The sequence below is a fragment of the Zosterops lateralis genome (genome assembly GCF_965231275.1).
Source record: "Zosterops lateralis genome assembly, chromosome: 3".
In the NCBI taxonomy this organism is placed as follows: Eukaryota; Metazoa; Chordata; class Aves; order Passeriformes; family Zosteropidae; genus Zosterops; species Zosterops lateralis.
In genome coordinates this window covers 55,240,911-55,259,920 of record NC_139764.1, presented here as the reverse complement: position 1 = coordinate 55,259,920, position 19,010 = coordinate 55,240,911, and the positions used below count along the sequence as shown (strand labels likewise).

Sequence of the window (19,010 nt, the reverse complement as noted above, 5' to 3'; positions counted from 1 at the left end):
GGACATTGTAACTTTCTTGCATTTAAAAATCATTAATTATCCTTAATCATCCAAAGTCTCTCCTGTTATCCAACTTGAAACTTTGTAGTTGCACCCTAGCCTATGGAATATGCTCTGTATATTCCTATCACTAAACAGAAGAGAAGGAAAGCTTATTCTCTGCTTTGGAAATACCTTTTATATGTTAAATTATAAATCCAAACAATCAAACAAAATCTAGTTTACTCATATTTAGCAAAACTTGAAAATAAAAAACTTAGTAGACATTGAATGATTCCAGAATCAGAAAACAAATATATATAAACTATAAAGAGAATAATTATTTTTATACCACAAAGTTAATTAGCTCTATAGTTTTTACACAATCTTCAGAAGCAGCTGATGTTATAATGTTATATTAATTTTATTAAATTATTATATATCTTAAAAAATTAACCTGAATACAATTGTATATTAGCCGTTTGTTTAGTTAATCCTAACAACATTACAAAAATCATTGCAATATCAGGGAGAAACTGAGGTGAGAGTCTGATGAATAAATCAACAATTAACATGGTCATGAGTATTAGAGTCAGGAATAACTGAGACTTAGTGGGGAAATCCCTAATGGTACTACAGAACAGAAGAATGCCCAGAGATATGAAATCCTGTGTTTTCCCTGCAATTTGTATGTCATCTGTATGAATCTGCTGAAGTTCCTCAGAGTGATGCTGGGATGGAGTTGCACTTGCCTGCATGATGTTGCACTGCTGGATGGCCGTGTGCTGCAGGCGGCTGGCCTCCTCCTGGAGCCGCAGGGCGCTGTGGCACATGGGCAGGCTGGTGACCACCTCCTCAGGAATCCTCAGGGCACTCTGGCAGTCTTGTACCGCCTGAACTTTTGGCTTCAGTGACTCCATTTCAGACAGCAGATGCTAGGAACAAATTCAGTGACACAATAAACCAAATTTTCAGAACTCCCAGAACATTTCATGCAGCCAAAGAAAAATAATAGTACGTTGAAGCAATATTAGAAAAAATTTATTATCTATTTTCTAAATTGAATATAATTAGAAACACTTCCTGTGGAGTTGCTCATAGCGAAATGAGAATTCTTTTAAAGAGTATTTAAGCAAAAAGCCCATATACTACATATAAAATTAATTAATGAAAAAGCATAGTAGTATCTATTTCTAAGTGTCCAAATTAAAAAAAAATTCTATTAACAGATTTGATAAAATAGATTTACAAACTCCCAAAATCAAAGCAGTACAAGAGTAATCTATATTTTCATATATCTCGGTGTTAAAATCTGACTGGAACTCCCTGCTGGGACATTAAAGCACATTTTCAAAACATCATATGAATCCTACTGTATTCACAACCTTCCTTTGAAAATACACACCATAGCTGAAAATGTTGCTTAAAATTCAAAAGGCAATCAAACGGAAAAGAACAGAGCTACACAGAAACTTTCTTGTTTGAATAATTACAAGCTGTATGCCTTTGTTCGTACTGCCTATTCCATACAAGATGTCCATTCAAGCTGTCTGTTCATATGCATGAGAAGGGTCTTAGTGCTAATGGTTGGGGAATAGATTTGATCACCGTTCTTTTTATCTGCATTGAGGAGTTTAATGTATGTACAGATATGAAAAAAACCCACCACCACCAAAAAAAAAAAAAAAAAAAAAGAGAAAAAAAAAGGAAAAGCAAACTTGATAAAAAGAGCTTAAGCACATTAGGAAAAGATTTTAGATTCAATAGCTATAAATCAGCTGGACAATGAGGCAAACAGGGATAGAGAATTTGGTTATCTCCCTTCCACTACACCACATGCAGAACGGTAGCTAAGTGGGTCTGCTGTGCATACTGATGAGAGGATTGTGGTTTGTTTTTTATTTCTTCAGTTTCATGACATATGGTGGATAATCCAAACAAAATTTCAGTATAACAACCTATTCCTCAGGCAGCACAAGTGGGCCTCTCCTCTGTCAGACCCCTTACTGCTGGCAAAGGGTGTCTTTATTGTTCAGTCAGCACCCAGAGGCACCCTGAGGGCTGTGTGCCAGCCAGGCGCTTTCCAACATCCCCTCTCTGGTCTGGTGAAACAGGTGGACAGGGGTTACAGCCCCTTTCTGTACAAAAGAAAGTTGTATTGTGAGATCTGCTAGAGGCAGGACAAAGAATACACATAAAAGTCAGTGTAAACTCCATGTTCCTTTATTCTTATGGTGGGTGATGTGTTTCACTTACACGCTTCAAGGCCACATTCTGAAATCTGTTCACAAATCCCCAGAATAAAGACTGCATATTTTAATGAAAAGGAAAATCTGTGCAAATTTACCTTTCTTCCATATGTTTTTCTGCACACTTTAATCCTACAGTGAACCTGCTGACATCCAGTTTTCACTGGCTGACTGAGACAGTTAAATCTCTCTCTTAGCTTGCAGAAAGAAACACATCTTGAGAAACTCAGAAAGCTACAACTTGCCTTATTTTTCCTGTTAAGAAACTGAGACCAAAACTGACAAACTGATAGATCTCCATAGCAGATCAAATGCAATAGAGATAGCCACCATATCTTATGGAGATTGTTCAGCTAAGCATACAAAAATGTATCTGGGCTTAAGGAAACCTGAGCAGTCTCCTAGTGCTCCAGATTACTATTGGAGAAGCTAGCAACAAATGATATCATTGTGTCTCTATCTGTTAAATGATGATAACCATTTAGACTTCCTTTTGAAGTACTTTAAGAAACTCTTAACCATAAACTCTTGACCATAAGCACTAGATAAGAATTGGGCTTTACCACAATTATTAATATGGATTAAATGGATTGGATGCACACTTCTCAAAACTACATCAACATAAGAATGGCCTCGTAAAAAATTATACTTCAATTATACTTCATAAAGAATTATACTAAAAGGCAATGATTCTTCTTGCTCCATCCCTTATTTCCTTGGCAGTAATTTGGACTACACTCTGAAACAGTGACCCACCTAAGAAACACAAAAATCAGCTTCATCAACACTCATTATCCTTTGTGTAAGGTCACACTACTCAAATGTTAACTTTGATGTCCTGGTCTTGTCTCACCTGTCTATGAGAAAGCTGCTCTTTCAAGCTCAAATGCCCGAGCTCTGGAGATGTCAGTGTGGCTTGGGCTTGCTCCAAAGCAGCCTGTAGGCCTCTCAGCTCAATTTCAAATTTCTTCATATCCTGTAACACAATTTGATTCAGGGATGAATAAGAGGAAAAACAGAAATCAATATAAACATATCTGTCTGGATTTTGCAGGTAGTCCTCCTTACATACAGTGCAAAAAAAAATCATAGTTTTGACAGTTAATTTAAAATATTTAAAATATTAGATAAAAATTAAAATTAGAAATTAGAAAAAAATGTTTAAAATAGTATATAAAAATACCAGTTGTATGGCAGTCTAGGAAAAGAGATTGCAAAGGAGAGTTATTATTTTAAGTACTCCAATCTCAAATACAGCATATACTTTATAAAACTGAAAAAGCATGTTCATTCTTTTCATTGCACTCCTCTGAAGAGGTAGGCCTTACACTATGGAATTCTGGTCTGGTCCAGTACTGATCTAAATTAATAAAGAACAGCATTTAGGTATCATTTAAGAGAAGAATAAAGGAAATAGCAGAACACAAGTGTCAGCAAATATACTTTTCAAGTATTTAAACACACAGGTGCTCAATGCTATTTGAGACACACCATTATCCCAAATATATCCATCCAGAAAGGGCACTTGTAACAGGACCCACAGAAATATTGTACCCATCCGAGTCAGCGCCTGAAAGCAGCATCTCAAACAGTGCAAGATACCTGACTTTAGACAACAAAGTCATGCCCTGTTTAGACCACAAATTATCTTCACTGCTAAGAATCTCAGTAGTATGATGCCTACATCACCCTAGATGCCAGATACCATTAGAAAATCTGCTTTCATTTACCTTGGCAGCATCTTGGAGGTTTGGTAGCTGCACTTTGATAACTTGCTGCAATTCCTCTGTCCGCCGCCCCAGTTCCAGCACTTGCTGTGACATTCCTTCAGTACAGTACACACTTGCCAGGTAATCAATCCTCTCGCTCATGGCCTCAAGATCACCATGAATCTCTGCAGACTCATCAAGAATGTTCTAGATGGAGATACAAGCACACTGAATGTCAGGTTTGAGACTCAATGATACATATCTTTTAAATATGTTGTTCTGCAAACTCTTCAATCTGTACAGTCGTGAGCCTATGATTAAATTCCACTGATTTCCTGTAAGGCTTAGGCAATATGCTTAGTTCTGAAGGTCTGCTGAAGTGCTTCAGCTTATAGAGACTGGGAAACAAAAGATTAAGTCATGAAGCTTCAGCAGCTGTACTTACCAATACGTTAATTTTAGTGTTTTGCTATACACAGTTGTGTATAAAAATATACACAATCTGTGGAGAAGATTTGTCCTGGGAGGCTCACATACCTAACAGAAAGTAGCAGAAAGCACTTGGGTGCAGTGTTATAGCAGGGTAGGAGTCGTTAATGCTGCTTAAAAAAAAATCACTGCCAAAGTATTGTGTGGGATGGCATTGGTTAAGCCTTTTTTCATCAGATTTTGAAGCAGGGAAAAAGCCACAGCAAAACCAAACCAGAAATTCTGTCTCCAGCTTTCCTCAGGATAAATTGCCTGGAAGCTCCTATTCAGAATACAAAGTCTGGCATATTACACTGCACTGATGTATGAGAATGCAGCCGATAATTAAGTAATGTATATATAAAAACAGTAATTTATATGTGTTTTAGTATTAGTGGTACATTATTATCTTATGATGCCTTGATTTCTTTCACTTGGTCATGCAACACCAGGAAAGCTTGAACCTTATCAAAATGTCCCACTAATCTCACACACACATTCCACACACAGACACACACAGAACAAATTGCACAATCACAGGGACAGCAAATTACTCTGATATGAAATGCTCAGGAAAAGACTGGAAGAAACTCTTCCATTAGGTATCAGTCTGAGAATATTTGGTATAAAACCCATTAGATGAGAACAAAAGCTATTCCAGTTTAGAATAATAGAGAAAGAAACAAAATCCCAAACTGAAAATCGTGTTTGATTAACTAAAGCTTTAGAGTATGAACTACAATAAGGTGCTTGGTGTGATAGAATCACAGTGTGCAGACACATTATGCAGCCAAAAGCCTCTATGAAACCAAACTACTTGAGTAACATGGAGATCAACTTTGAATCACATGGTTCTATTCCACAACATATCTTTATTTCAGTTTTCACAGGAATTGTCCAAAACTAATTAATCATTTTTAAGGCTTGGATGAAAAATCAAAGAAATCTAGCACTTTACGAGGAAGTAGAATTCCACTGCTTTGAAAAGAACTTTTTATATACACTGTCTTTTAAATTTCATAGCTCACATAATCACCTGGTAGGCTTTAAACTGATCACGAAGCTGAGAGGAAGAATTCCATGTTATACTACCATGCACTAGGATATTTGCTTTCTCAATCCACTTCAATATGAACTCCAGCATCTCATTGTATTCTTCCAAGTGTGAAGCAGCCTGGATAAAAGAAAGATTTGCTTAAGCCTAAGATGTAATTTTGTACAATTCTTGGAAGATGAAAAAACTAATTTAATTTCCTTCACTGTTTTAACGTGGGGATGGTTTTAACAACTTTTCCTTCCTGAATTATGCAAGTAAATTTCTTATGTATTTATGGAGTTAAAATAGGTCTTTTCTAGTAGTAAGATTATCTGTTTTGGGGGAAAAAAAGGGACTATAAGAATGTAGGTCACACTGGGAGAGTCCATTGATGCTCAAATATTTCCCTAGAGCTTACAGTCCCTGTGCATATTTCATCCTCACACGTAAGTTCCAACATACAAAAATACCGCCTCTTTCAGCTTGTGGCTCAATTTCTTATTTTGATATGTCTCTTTCCATTACATTCTCCAAATCACCTTTTTTTTTTTTTTTTTTTTTTTTTTTTTTTTTTTTTTTTTTTTTTTTAACTGAGTCTGCTTTGTCCACTCAGTCTGCCATATTTCCGAAAAATGAGATGTTGCACTATTGAAAAATACAGGACAAAAGTTCTGCTTTCTGATTAATCCGATTTCTATTTAGCAAAGTAGTCATAAGCTCAAATTTTCTTTTCAGTAGGAATAATTTCATTGATGTTCATGAATTTCCTCCCTATATAGGATAGATGAAATCCAAAGTGACCAAAATGTATTTGCAAGCAGTTTTCAGTACCTATAATTTTTCTAATAAGTAGTTTTTTTGATGCTAAACAAAAATATCCTAATGTTAAATCTCTTTACCAAGTACCTTTGACTGAGTTCCTACTTTGATAATAATTTTCTATCTCTTCTCAAAAACAATTTTTCTGAGAAAACTAAAAAGAATATTTTGAAGTTTTCTTCACAGAAGCAACTTCATAAAAGCAGAAAGGAGAACTCATAATTTATCAGGGTATTGATGGCAGAACCATAGAGAATCCATTTATTTGCTTTTAGCTAGAGTTTTCTGAGGATAAGAACAATTAAGAAAAAAAAGGAGAATTTCAGAGACTTTAATCCACAGGGAATGCATCTTTATGAATGCCAAAATATTGCAAAAATATTATGCATTATCAGGGCCATTGTATATTGGATTTTCTATTGAATGTACAAGTTATATTCACCCTCTATGGATTGGTACTACAGCAAAATATTTTTTTTTACTTTTGTTTTTAATGCTGCAAATACAGATAACAGTAAACAAAACAGAGACCCTGAGAAGCATGAGCTACTATTTCCAGGCATGGAAATACTATTTGTGAGTATTTTAGGGCACCAAAGGAACTAAACAGCACGTGATTCATGCAAGAGGGTGTTAAAGCAGCATCTGAGAATTATTTCACCCTCTGATTTGACCTGTGTCTCTTTTGAATATGATGCAAGCCCTGACTAATAATAGGCAGATGTGCCAAGGAATGCCCTGTCTGGCATAACTCCAGGAAAATAAATGAGATGTTTGCATGCTCCTTCTGGTTCTGAGAGGAAAGAGCAGAAAGGCTTTAAGATCATACCTGACTGAGCTTGGCTGCTCTGTACTCAGCCTGCCGTATGGTCTGCTGGTGCAATGCAGTGAGTTTCCCTATCCTGTGAGCTAGCTGCTTAGCCAGGGGCACGTTCTGCTCTGCAAAGTCCTGGACTGATGCATCTAATTCCAACAGCTTTATATTGCAGCTGTCCAACTCGTCACCAAGGATCTAGACAGAAAAACAATAAAATCAGTGATCCAGGAAGTGTTAGCTTTCTGGTTGATTATTTCTAGCCCAACTTGCAACTTTTTATATCCTGTCCAAAGTCTCCATAGTTTGTTCCATTTTTAAGCAGGAAAGCAGAATAGCAGGACATTTGGTCATCTCTTAAGTATGTGCCATTACTCTTTCTCCTCTGACTTCCTGTCTGAAATGGAAAACGGTTTTCCCTGCCATAGCCAAAGACTGAGTCACTTCAGTGTATCATTAACTGTTCTCAGGTATCTTTCTTGTTTGTTTCTGAAATGAATTGTCAGCACAGACTGCGATGAGAAGGATTTTTATTTACTGGAAAACGGTTTTGTTTTAATGCTATCTTGAAAAAATATAGGTTTATAAACTCGTAAAAATGTAGTTACTCAATAACAGATTAAGAAAATTTTAATTTTAATTTGAAACTTGCATTTTCATAGCATGATCTTGATGTAGGAGTAGTCTGTCTGATTGTGCTAGACTGTTTCAATAGAAACAGAGTTTAAAATCAATTTTTCCTACCATAGTCACAAATATTTTGAAAAGAAGCCGAAAAAGTTTTTCAAGTTTCTGGTAGATTTATAGCATATTTTTGGGCTACAGTTTCTTGAGAAGAGGCTACTGGTTATTTTTGTATTTTCTGTTTATATTCAAGGTGTTAAAAATTCATTGTTTTTGTAACATAAATAAAATAAGTCACAGAATCATAGAACAGGTTAGATTGGTGGAAGGGAGCACAATGGGTCATCTGGTCCAACCTCCCTGCTCAAGCAGGGTCACCCTAGTGCACATGGCACAGGATTGTGTCCAGATGATTCTTAAGTTTCTCCAGTGAAGGAGACTCCACAACCTCTTTGGACAACCTGTTCCAGAGCACAGACACTGCACAGCATAGAAGTTCTTCCTCATGCTCAGGCAGAACTTCCTGTGCATCAGTTTCTCCCCATTGCCTCTTGTCCCACTGCTTGAACAAACACCTTAGTCTCTCTGCAATTATTTCTTCAAATTTAAACTGCAGTCATTCAGAACACTGCTACAGGTGCTTCAAGAAGTTACTTCAAGCTCTTCAGGATAGAGCTGTTCTGGCAGACACACCTCAGAGTGCAAGTTACAATCAATCCTTATGATAAATCAATATTATTCCAAGAACTTGGAGACATAACTGTCTACATATAAACACAAAGACATGTTAAACTGCTTCTCTAAATACAAAGACACACATATTACAGCAAGCATAAATAAACATATTTACTACAGATATTACACAGAATTTATATGCTGTTTCTGAAGGAAGGCTCCATTTGACTTGAGTCACATGGATTTAAAGCAGATTTTTATTTTATTTTTTCACAATCTGTTTCAATGTTAATATAAAAATATTTACTGCTGTAACCAAAGCCAACCCAGTCTCAAGAGTATCAGTTCAATGCTGACATAAAAGCAGTTGGAACATTACTACATCTCCAGTGACAGAGTTTTCATCTATGCAAAGAAAGCAGATATCAGTTGGCTTTCTGCTTTCTTACTGAAATCAAAGAGGTACACCAGAGATATAGTTCAGTGACACTTCTTCCAAAGCAAACAGAATTTTGGAACAGCTTGAGCAACTCGTGAAAATAAACAGGTAATTTACAACATACCAGTCATGCTTTTTGTATGCTATTTTGTATGCTTTGCTTAATTTCAGACAGTAATTCAGTCAAGTTTATCTCTGACTAGTTAAAGTAAACCAACAAAAAAACCCAAAAAAACCCCACCAAACCGTCAGCCAACCCCTTTTCCATTTCTCTTCTCCCCAAAATCCCTTACTCTCCTATGATAATTCTAATTTTGCCATTATGCTTCAGTACAGTTGATTTTTCTGAGTGCGGCACATACCTAAGATTAAGCAAACCTTCAAAAAGAACCGAGAGTCCTTTGCACTACCCTTAATTGCACAAGTAGTACTTTACCTCATTGTTGAACCAAATCATGTGAGATGGGCTACAAGTAAAATTCTATTGATCTATTTATCATTAAGAATGATTTTTCAGTACAGACAAGAACAAGGAACCAGTTTGAAGGTTCCTCAGGCTTTCCCAGATTGGAGTCATACTCATTTAAAAGGAACTGTGAAACTTTGTCCATCTGACTTTAACACTCAGCTGCTTCCTCTAAATTCTGTTACCTGTGTGGACCAGTTTGCAAAGAACATGTTTTTTAAAATCTCATCAGTCAACCCTTATTTCTGTATAATTGTTCTGTTGAACTACATTAAAAAACTGCGTCTTGCAAGTCTTCACAACAACACTTTGGTATGAAGTGAATGTCCCAATTCAGAAAAATTTATGGCATAACCACATAAGAAAAGCCTTGTCTTACCTTTTGTTCAAGTTTAGCTTGTGCTATATCATTTGTTTTCTTTTTTAGTTTGGAAAGAATGGTATTTAGCTCATTTGCTATCCCCTGGATTTTCTGATCAAACTCTTGATTCAGTGTTTTGATTTGCTGGGTTTCTCTTTCTTTGGTTTGAATCTGTCAACAATAGGAATTAAATTCGATAATCAGAAATCACTCCTCCTTAAAGAAAATTAACTTTCATTTAACTTTATTTCAAAGGATGAAGGTAATAAAACTATTCTGTTGTCACAGTTTAGTCACAGCAGGATACAAGTTACAAAGCCTGTAGAAGGGCTATAGATCTGTTACACACTTATGTACTGCACTTTACCTGATCCTGTACAGTCACTAGGGCCAGTCCAACTTCTGCTAAATGAAGAGAGAGTTCAGAAGGCAAAATGGTATAAAGCCCCAAGTATTTATTCTGTTGTTGTTCAGCCAATTTTTCAACGGCCTGGCGATGAGTAGTAACTTCACCAAAGAGAGACTAATGACAGAAAAAACAGTATTGTGAAGAACAAAGAGAATAATGTTAAATATCTTTAAAATAAAATAAAAACAGTCGTCATCTAATTCATACTTTATGAATTTTTCAAGTGGGTTACTAAAAACTCATGAATATTGCCTAATTTGAATTCATGGTGGTTTTGATACTATTAACATTCACTAGCAGATTATTATGATTTAGAAATTTAGAAATATTGTGATTTAGAAGTTGACAGATCTGGTATACCTGCAGCTCCTGAAGTTGAATGTCCACTTCTGCATCAGGGCTTAATAAATATTCTTTTGTTTCTTGGATCCAGGACTTCACAATATTAATCTCTGCTTCAACTTCCTCACGCTCCTTCAGCTCCTGTTTCACCATCTTCACGCCTTTTTTAACTTTCTGTTGCATACTTCAGAAAGAAAGAAACAGTAACTATTCATGAAGAATTAAGCAATGTCTAAAAACACACCTTTGTCAAAAAATACTGAACAATAAAGATAATGATTAAGAGCACCACATCCAGAGAAATGTAAATTAAAGTTTTCATGTCCATTCTTTTGTTTTATGTGTTTGGACATCAAGCATGCAATTCTTTTAAAAAAATGCAAATATATACAATACAGATTACCTACTTCTGAACTCACTACCACAGATTGCCTCATTGTCAGTAGAGGAAGCAGGCAATTGCAGGGCATGAATTAGAATTATTCATTGTCTTCTAAAATAAACTTCTAAAATAGGTCAGAAAAACTGTATCTTACGCTTGTTTATTTCTCTACAGTAATTAGAGAGCGAGACTTAACCTGCTCTGATATTGAAACCTAGAATGTAAAATAACATTAGATAAATTCTGCTTCTATTGATGGGATTTGCATTGGCGGAATAGAGTAAGCTATAGATCAAGCATCTGAACACAGCCTACTTCCACACCTTCACTAAGACAGAATTTCTGCACTTTCCTCAAGAACTTGGATCTCCTGTAAAAAATGACACCTCTGTGAAAGTTCGATTGGACTACTTGTAACTCTTATACATGTGACACGGATCTTTGATATTCCCATATTTCATTCATGTCTGCATAACCTTGCATAGATGAATCATGCTTAATTTACATGAGCAAGAGGTCATCACAGACCCTACATCTTAGAAACCAATTTTAAGTAAGTGAAAAATGGAATTGTAAAATTACTTACATCTACACATTTTCCAATAGGATTGCTATTCAATTATAATTATTTATACACACACACACAATAAACTGCACAGGCTTGGTGCTGGGTTACAGTTTTGTCGTTTTTCATTTCTCTTTGTCTTCCCACTGTGGAGATCCACTTAATAGTATTTTAGAGTAGTTATGAGGCAGATATGTGTCCTAAAATTTAATGTAAAATGTCCTGTTTTCTACATGACATGGAGATGTTTTAGATTTAGATAAACATTTGCATAACCTCAAAGTGAAAAGTTATGTTTTGTTTGCATATGCTCTACACTCCCCTGTAAATGTCATACGGGATCTACTACCTAAGTGCTTCAAACAAGAGAAACAAAGTGATAAACTAATCAAAAGAAGATACAAAAAGATAAATGATCACTGTGCATGTGAGAAGCAATGGAAGTGTTTAAAAACAGGTATAACTTTAATGCAGTCTATGCAGCTTTTATGTAAGTTAGTATTATTATGCAAGCCAAGAAATACATATTGTAAAAGTCATACTCTTTCTGATGGAAATACAGGATAACGGCAAAAAAGTTATTTCAAAATTAATTAAAAGTAATTTTAAATTAAAACTGATGCTTATTTTAAAAATAATAGCTAATATTTATTTAGGCATGTTAATTGTTAATGATATAAAAATGGTTCATGAGCTCTTAATAAAGAATTGCAAGATACCATTTTTCTGGTGAGTCTTTTAAAATATTTCCTTACTTGTGGCATCGATCCTGCATTGCTTTGATTTCTTGCATAACTGGTAGTTCCTTCTGAGATGGAGGCTTTACTTCCACATCCTGAAGCATACTAATGGCATGCTGTTTGAGCAGGCCCAGAGATGACAGCTGATGGTCCACCTCCAGCAAGAAACTGCCGTGGTAATCCAGGAGTTCCAGGAGCTCTGTCTTGGATGCCTTTTCCACTGAGCTTTCTGGTAAGCGAGCTTGTAGCTGATCTATAGCTATGGTGGCTTTCTGAATCTATGAAAAGAGATGCAGTCTTGTCAATAATAAAACTACAAAAGAAGCTAGTACAACTGACACCCAAAGGTGCTAGACCCAGTGCTGTACATTTAGATTCTATAAAACTAGAATATGTGGTATAAGGTTCATGGTCTACTGTGCCAGATCTCTTGCTCTTCACAGGGGATTAGGACTTGCTAAGGGATATTTTTGTCCATTTATGGGTGTCGCCTTATAATCTGTAGCATTTATTATATTTATTGCCATAAGAACTAGAGCTATTCTCTGGGGCACACCTATATTTGGCAAAAGTCATGAATTTAACAAAATGATTATCCTCATTCCTAGAGAACCTGCTATCTGGGCATAAATAATGGACAATGACAGATAAAAAGAATCAGGCAGGATATAAGGGGAAAAAAGAGACATATGATCAATGAGCAATGACAGGCACTCTCATCACTGCTTATGCTTAAAAGGAACAACTTTGTATTCTTCAGGAAAAAAAAAAAGAAAAAAGAGAGAATAAATAGAGAAAAAAGAGAGAAGAAAGAGAAGAAGAGAGTAGAGAAGAAAGAGAAGAGAGTAGAAGAAATAAAAAAGAGGTTAACATAATCTAGAACAGAACATCTGAGGAAAGGAAACAGAGAAGAATCTAAAGAGCCACCAGAAACCAAAACAACTCTGTATGTACTGTACATGTACACATAGAGAAGAACAGTCCAAACATGGGAGGCAGTGATTCTAAACCTGGATCTTTCATAGCTGTGTTTTTCTGACCTGAGGAAAAAAAATCAGTTATTCCTGCTATCAGCTTTCTCTACCGTAAAATGATTAATAAGGACAATTATATCACTCAGCATAAAGAGTGAAAACGTATGTACAAGGGAGGATTTACAAAGACTAGAATTTACCTTATCATTAAAACCCTTCCATTCCTGCACTGCATCTTCCAAAATTTTCTCTTGTTCCTGGGCTACATTCCGGAGCCGTGTCCAGCGCTGCCAAACTGTTGTCATGGATCTACTTATAGATGCCTTACTGGCATCATTGCTGATTTTTTCCAGCTGCAAAGCCTTTTCTTCTAGAGCTGTGATTTTCTCATGGAAAGAATTCACTATGGACACGAGAGTCTGAAAAAGCAAAAAAAAGCACTGTTTTCCTTTTCCACAAAACAACTCATTAATATTCAACATGCAGGTAAGTGAACCACCCCCATCTACTGCAGATGAGGAGGACATATTGTATTTCAAGTGAGGTAGCTAGGTCTCACTTTATTTCTCATAGGCAATATATTAGCTGCAGCTGCTTGGTCCAAAATGCAAGCTTCTGCAAGCAGCAGAAATCTGGTGTAATCATCTTTTTCTTCCTTGATAGGACCTCAGAAGGGATGAAAATTAGCATTCTAAGACTGACTTCTAAACAGTCTAAAAACAAAAGAAGCAATTCAGGTGTTTAAGTGTACATTTATGTCCCGTTTAAGTTTAACAACATTTTAAATGCCCTAGGATTTGAGGACACTCTCACGAACCTGGGCAGACATGACATTACTTTTAGGGGAGATTCTTGATTTCACAAGACACAGCTGGTAGCATGTCTGGAGTGTCACTGGCTGTCTATATTAAGGCAACTGACAAGTACCTTAAACATGAGTAATTAAGTTTTTTAAGCTATATTTCTTGCTTTTAGACTAAACAAGCGTTAATATTAAACTCCAGCTCTTCCTGACCTAGTAAAACTGTTCCATGATCAAAAGTAGAGAATGTTTCTATTGATCTGAGTTGCTTGAAGGGTAATTTTGGGGCTCACAGACCCACAGCTTTTAGGAACCACCTGACTCTTTGCACTACTTTAGTACTGCATTCATAGGCACATAGACAGACAACAAGCTGAAAATTGATTAAAGGTATCTGTCTCAGTCACCCCACAAATAAAATGTGTGTTTTGCAGAATACTAAAGACGTCTTGATGTGTTATGACACAGTTAAATGCTACAGGTAAACATCTAAAAATCAAATTCACATTACCACAGGTAGGGCCCTACATATTATACATTCATTTTCACTTGAAAGAGAAGGATTTCATGCAATTATCAGCACCTTACCTTATGTGTTAGCAATTTCTCTTCTGCTTCATGAGAAGAAGCAGTTTTAGCTACTGAGAATTCAGATAATTTTTTCTCAGCGTCATTCATCACTTCAATCACCTTCTGCCTTGATGTCTGGTAGTCCTGCCACTCAGAAGCACACCTTAAACAAATATAGTTCCAGAAAAAACAACTTAATGCTATATAAAAACATTTGAAAATCAGAAATAATATTGCACCTAGTTTTCAATGCAAATGCTTAGTTTTGCTATTACACAGTATTTTCTAAGAAAATAAAGATTATTGGGAAACAGCACACATAGAAGCATATGCTCCAGATTTTCAGCTATGCCTTACAGAAAATACAGCTGAGCATTTAATAGCCCTTATTTGACTTTTCCTCAGAGACTGCCTATGTTGTGGTTTAAACCTACCCAAACTTATGGAATTCGGAACATTCAGGAATAATAAGAAACATAGTTATGCTTGTTAAAAGATATTTCCTGTTAGTTCAAAACATCTGCTTCAATTTAATTTCATTTGCATATGTCTTGTGTCAGGTGAAATATAGAACAATTATTCCCTACTCTTCTTCTCTGTGCTGTTCCAAGCTTAATATAATTCTACCAGAGCTTCTTTTAAGATCACACAACTAGTCAGTCAAGGGCAGAAAAAAAAGCAGAATCCAAGAGCTCTGACCACTTCTCTCAAAAGTAGCACCAATATTTTAAAATTTCAATTAATGTTCAGATTCTTTTGTTCATTACCTATAAGGTGGTCTTAAAATGAAGAAAGAAAAGAAAAAAAATAAAAAAAAATAAAAATATACCTTTGTAACTGCTCTTGCTGGGTTTTGGCTTCTTGCTCTGTCCCTTTAGCCTTTTCCTCCAATGCAGCTACATTCTGCACCAGCTGTTCACTTGCTGTGGCTTGTAAAAAAGGCTCTATCTCAGACACAAGGCGTTGTAACTCTTTCAAATGGTCATTAAACTGACTTTCTGTGCTGAAAAATTCAACATGGCTCCTTAGATTCTCCTCAGAGTTCTCAACATCTAGACCATTTCTTGCTAACTGTAGAAATTCCTGAGCATCTTCCAGCCAGTCATTTGCTATCTGCATCACTTGGTAGTACCTTTGGCAGAGGCTATATGCTTTATTCAAGGTAGCCTGAAATAAAAGGGAGAGTCACAAACATAAAATCACAGTATCCTGTGCAATTTAAAAAAAAAGCCAAAAATTAGGATTACTGAAATGAGTCATTTTATGATGATTGTAAAGATCAAGCCACAGTGCCACCTTTTTCAGCTTTGTGACTGAGAAACTAATGATGGTTTGGGTAGACTAACCTGTCTCATGTGTATAGCTTCTTGAACTTCACCATCCAGTTCTGTCAGTTCAGCAAGAGTGTTTTCCAGGTCAGCAGGTATCAGCTCCTTTGCTTTCATATAGCGCTCTTTCTCTTTATTGCTCAGTGCATTCATTATTCTGAGGCTTGATTGCACTTCTTCTTGATATATCTGAACCTTTCGGATTTCTTCTTGGATGTTCTGCAGTTTGAGGTCCAAACTCAATGTTCCATTAAGCTCTGTTTTCACCCACCTCAACCAGTCCAGTGTGCGGCAGATTTCTGTCTTGAAGTCAATGCTCTGCACAAGTCTGTTCTCACACTCCATCACCGTGTCAACAATGGCAGAATGCAAAGACTTCAGCTTCTCTTGCCAAGCCTGGACTTGGTGATTTGTTGTCTCATATGCAGATGAGTCAACTTGAGGAGAAAGGGCTTCTAGATGTTCAGTTATTCGCTTCAGAAGACTTCCTGAGTCTTGCAAGCTGCCCATCAGAGAATGGTATATTTTCAACTTTTCTTCTATTGGGAGAGTTTCTTCATTCACCTTAACCTGCTCCTTTTTTACTGTCTCTAGCTGTGTCTCAAACTGCATACACATCTTCTCATGCTCCTGGCATGCTTCTATTGTGTCTTCCAACAGGTTGATTTTCTGTTCTATTTGCCTCTTCAACTTATGATATAGTGTGGCAAGTTTTAACATCTCATCTGGCTGCCAGGGTTGGCCAGTACTTCGAAAAGCCTCCTTCTTCTGGTTCAGTTCATCCACTGCTGCAGCAAGGCTCATGGCTTCACCTAAGAGATCTCTGTAGGCTTGCTGGAGTGACACAGCTTCTTTGGCTGAAACAGCAGCTGGAGCTTTGTCCATGTTAATAAACTGGTCTTCTAGCTCGGTCAGAGCTTTACTCGTCAACTCAATCAAAGAGGCATACTCTTTTCTGGCATAAATTGCTTCCTGAACCTTATACATTTTTTCTTTTGCCAGAGCAGTGACAATATTGAATTGCTGAGGGAGACTACTAAGTTTTTCATCTAGATAAGAATGATCCACTTCATTAAGTGATGGGAGGACTTCTTGGCCATCTCTTTGCAGTGTAAGCAGCAGATTTTCATATTCTGGAGATTGCTCAAGAATCTGTTGATATTTTGCCAACTGGCTGTATAACTCAGTGTTAGAATTCATTACATTGACTTCTGGAAATGTGACAATATCAGCTTGTTTTAGCCAATGGCAAACTTTATCCAAATCTTCTTTGAAATATTTCCTGGAAACCATATTTTTCTCCAGTTCTAACAATCTCTGGTTACACTTTTGTAAAACAGTGTCATACACATTCTGTAGTTCTTGCAGTTTACCTAACACCTCACTCTTCTCTTGATTTGTTGCTTCTTTCATTAAGTCCCTTCCTTGAGCCCACAACCCTGTGACCTCATTTTGACAGGCCTTCAGATTAGCCTGGGTATTCTTACAAGTCCTGATCTGTTTATTCACATCTTCTGGCAAAAGACAAATATGTTCTGGAAACATCACCTTCTTCTCATGCTGGTGAATTTGGTTTGTAGCCTGAAAGATTGCCATGAGAAACTGGGTTTTTTCAGACAGTGCTTTATTCAGGTGTTTTCTCCTCTGGCCAACCAGATCGCTGAGACAAGCCACATGGTGCTGTGCATCAGACACTGCTTTCTGCAGTTCTTGCCTTTCATTGAGCCCTAGGTTGGTCATCACTCTGTCAGCATCCTTCACAAGCATCTTCAGAACAAGCTGTTTGGCTTCAAGCTCACTGCAAATGGTGAGATGATCCATGAGAAGACTTTGAGCCATATCTGGAGGAGGACTCTGTTTAAGAGCCTCTGAGACACTAGGTTGCTGTTCCTCTGCCCATTCCATTAGTTCCTGAAATTTGGAATGCACCAAGCTGAGCTCTTCTAAGGTTGAAACAGAAACTTGAATTTTCCGTTTGACAAGGTCCTCCAGCTGAGTCCAGCGCTGTTCAAAATGACTGAATTGCTCCTTTACTAATTCTTTGTCATCAAGATTCAAATGTTCTATCATCTTCTGCTTCTGATCTTTCAAATCTTCCAGAGCAAATCTCCTTTCCTGTAGTGCAATTGCCAGTTTTTGCAAAGCTTCAAGGTGCACATTTGTACTTTCAGCATCAGATCTGTTATCAAAAAGGACAGGACAAAAAGGAGTTATTTGATCATATTTCAGCACAGGTTTTTAAGAGAGGTCAGGATTAATTATAAGCCCACTACATACTGAAATCAATGTAATATAAAGACCTACAGTTTTCAGATTCACTTGAAGGTAGCAGCCTTGAACACGAATTTAAAAACTTTACAAATTTATTAGTTTCCCTTTTATCTTCTCTATGGTCATCAGGTTGACCATACACATTTACATGAATACAGACCATACTGACTGTATTGCATACAAGAACAACAGCAACTATTGAGGTTAAAGTGAATCTTGTTCCATGACAGTGAACAGGAGCAGCAATAGACTCACAATTTTACTCATAGCTGGTGTGCTTATCCTATGCAAAGCAGCTGCAAATATTTAAAAGTAGTTACTAAGCTTTAATATAATAGTTCTTATAACACCATATCACAATGAAAATGAACCAGTGAATGTGGTGATTCATGAATCATCACAAATGAAAGAGTTCAAATTAAATAATCAACATTCTTGAAACATCAGGAAACGCTATACCCTGAGACAGGATCAATCAGTACTTCACTTAAAGACAAACACTGAAGATCTGGCCTCTCAAACTCTCTCTATCTCAACAGAAATGATTGAGGTGTGCTTTTAATTAAGTATGCAAAAAGAGATTTTTAGTGGCTCCCACTTAGGGCCACTGTGTAAACAGCTCTTTCAGCATATATGCACAGTTTGCTTTGTGGATGTGACTCCTTTTTCACCTAGCCAGGTTGTCCCACTCTTTTGTGAGCTTTTCCAGGAAAACTTCAACGACATTCATGCGATCATGGTAATCCCTTGTCCTCTGCAGATCCTCCTCCCTCTGCATGAGCAAATTATGTGCCTGAAGGCAGAGGTCCAGCCACTGGTTGCTCAGTTCTTCTATTTCCTTGTGTTCAGGTGATTCCTGTCCTTGGGTAAGCTTGTTCATCTTCTCAGACACAGAGGTGAGAGCTGACTGCTTAGACTGCAACTTCTGACTAAATTCCTGAAAAAGATACAAGTAAAACCCAATATAATAACACGCATTCAAAATTAT

General features: G+C 36.7%; 1 protein-coding gene across 15 annotated transcripts in view; it reads right to left on the bottom strand.

Moving 5' to 3' along the window:
• The window catches only part of SYNE1 (spectrin repeat containing nuclear envelope protein 1), a 280,640-nt gene that overhangs the window by 99,863 nt on the left and 161,767 nt on the right, over window positions 1-19,010 (bottom strand). For all 15 annotated transcript variants that reach the window (XM_083856114.1, XM_083856125.1, XM_083856128.1 and 12 more), the window contains exons 74-87: window positions 18,694-18,959; window positions 15,770-17,930; window positions 15,253-15,590; window positions 14,442-14,586; window positions 13,252-13,470; window positions 12,093-12,355; window positions 10,409-10,574; window positions 10,007-10,162; window positions 9,658-9,810; window positions 7,090-7,272; window positions 5,442-5,579; window positions 3,959-4,144; window positions 3,082-3,204; window positions 728-914 (exon numbers count right to left, since the gene is read on the bottom strand). In XM_083856114.1, coding sequence (XP_083712240.1) covers window positions 728-914; window positions 3,082-3,204; window positions 3,959-4,144; window positions 5,442-5,579; window positions 7,090-7,272; window positions 9,658-9,810; window positions 10,007-10,162; window positions 10,409-10,574; window positions 12,093-12,355; window positions 13,252-13,470; window positions 14,442-14,586; window positions 15,253-15,590; window positions 15,770-17,930; window positions 18,694-18,959 — 4,684 coding nt within the window. The remainder of the gene's footprint in view (window positions 1-727; window positions 915-3,081; window positions 3,205-3,958; window positions 4,145-5,441; window positions 5,580-7,089; window positions 7,273-9,657; window positions 9,811-10,006; window positions 10,163-10,408; window positions 10,575-12,092; window positions 12,356-13,251; window positions 13,471-14,441; window positions 14,587-15,252; window positions 15,591-15,769; window positions 17,931-18,693; window positions 18,960-19,010) is intronic.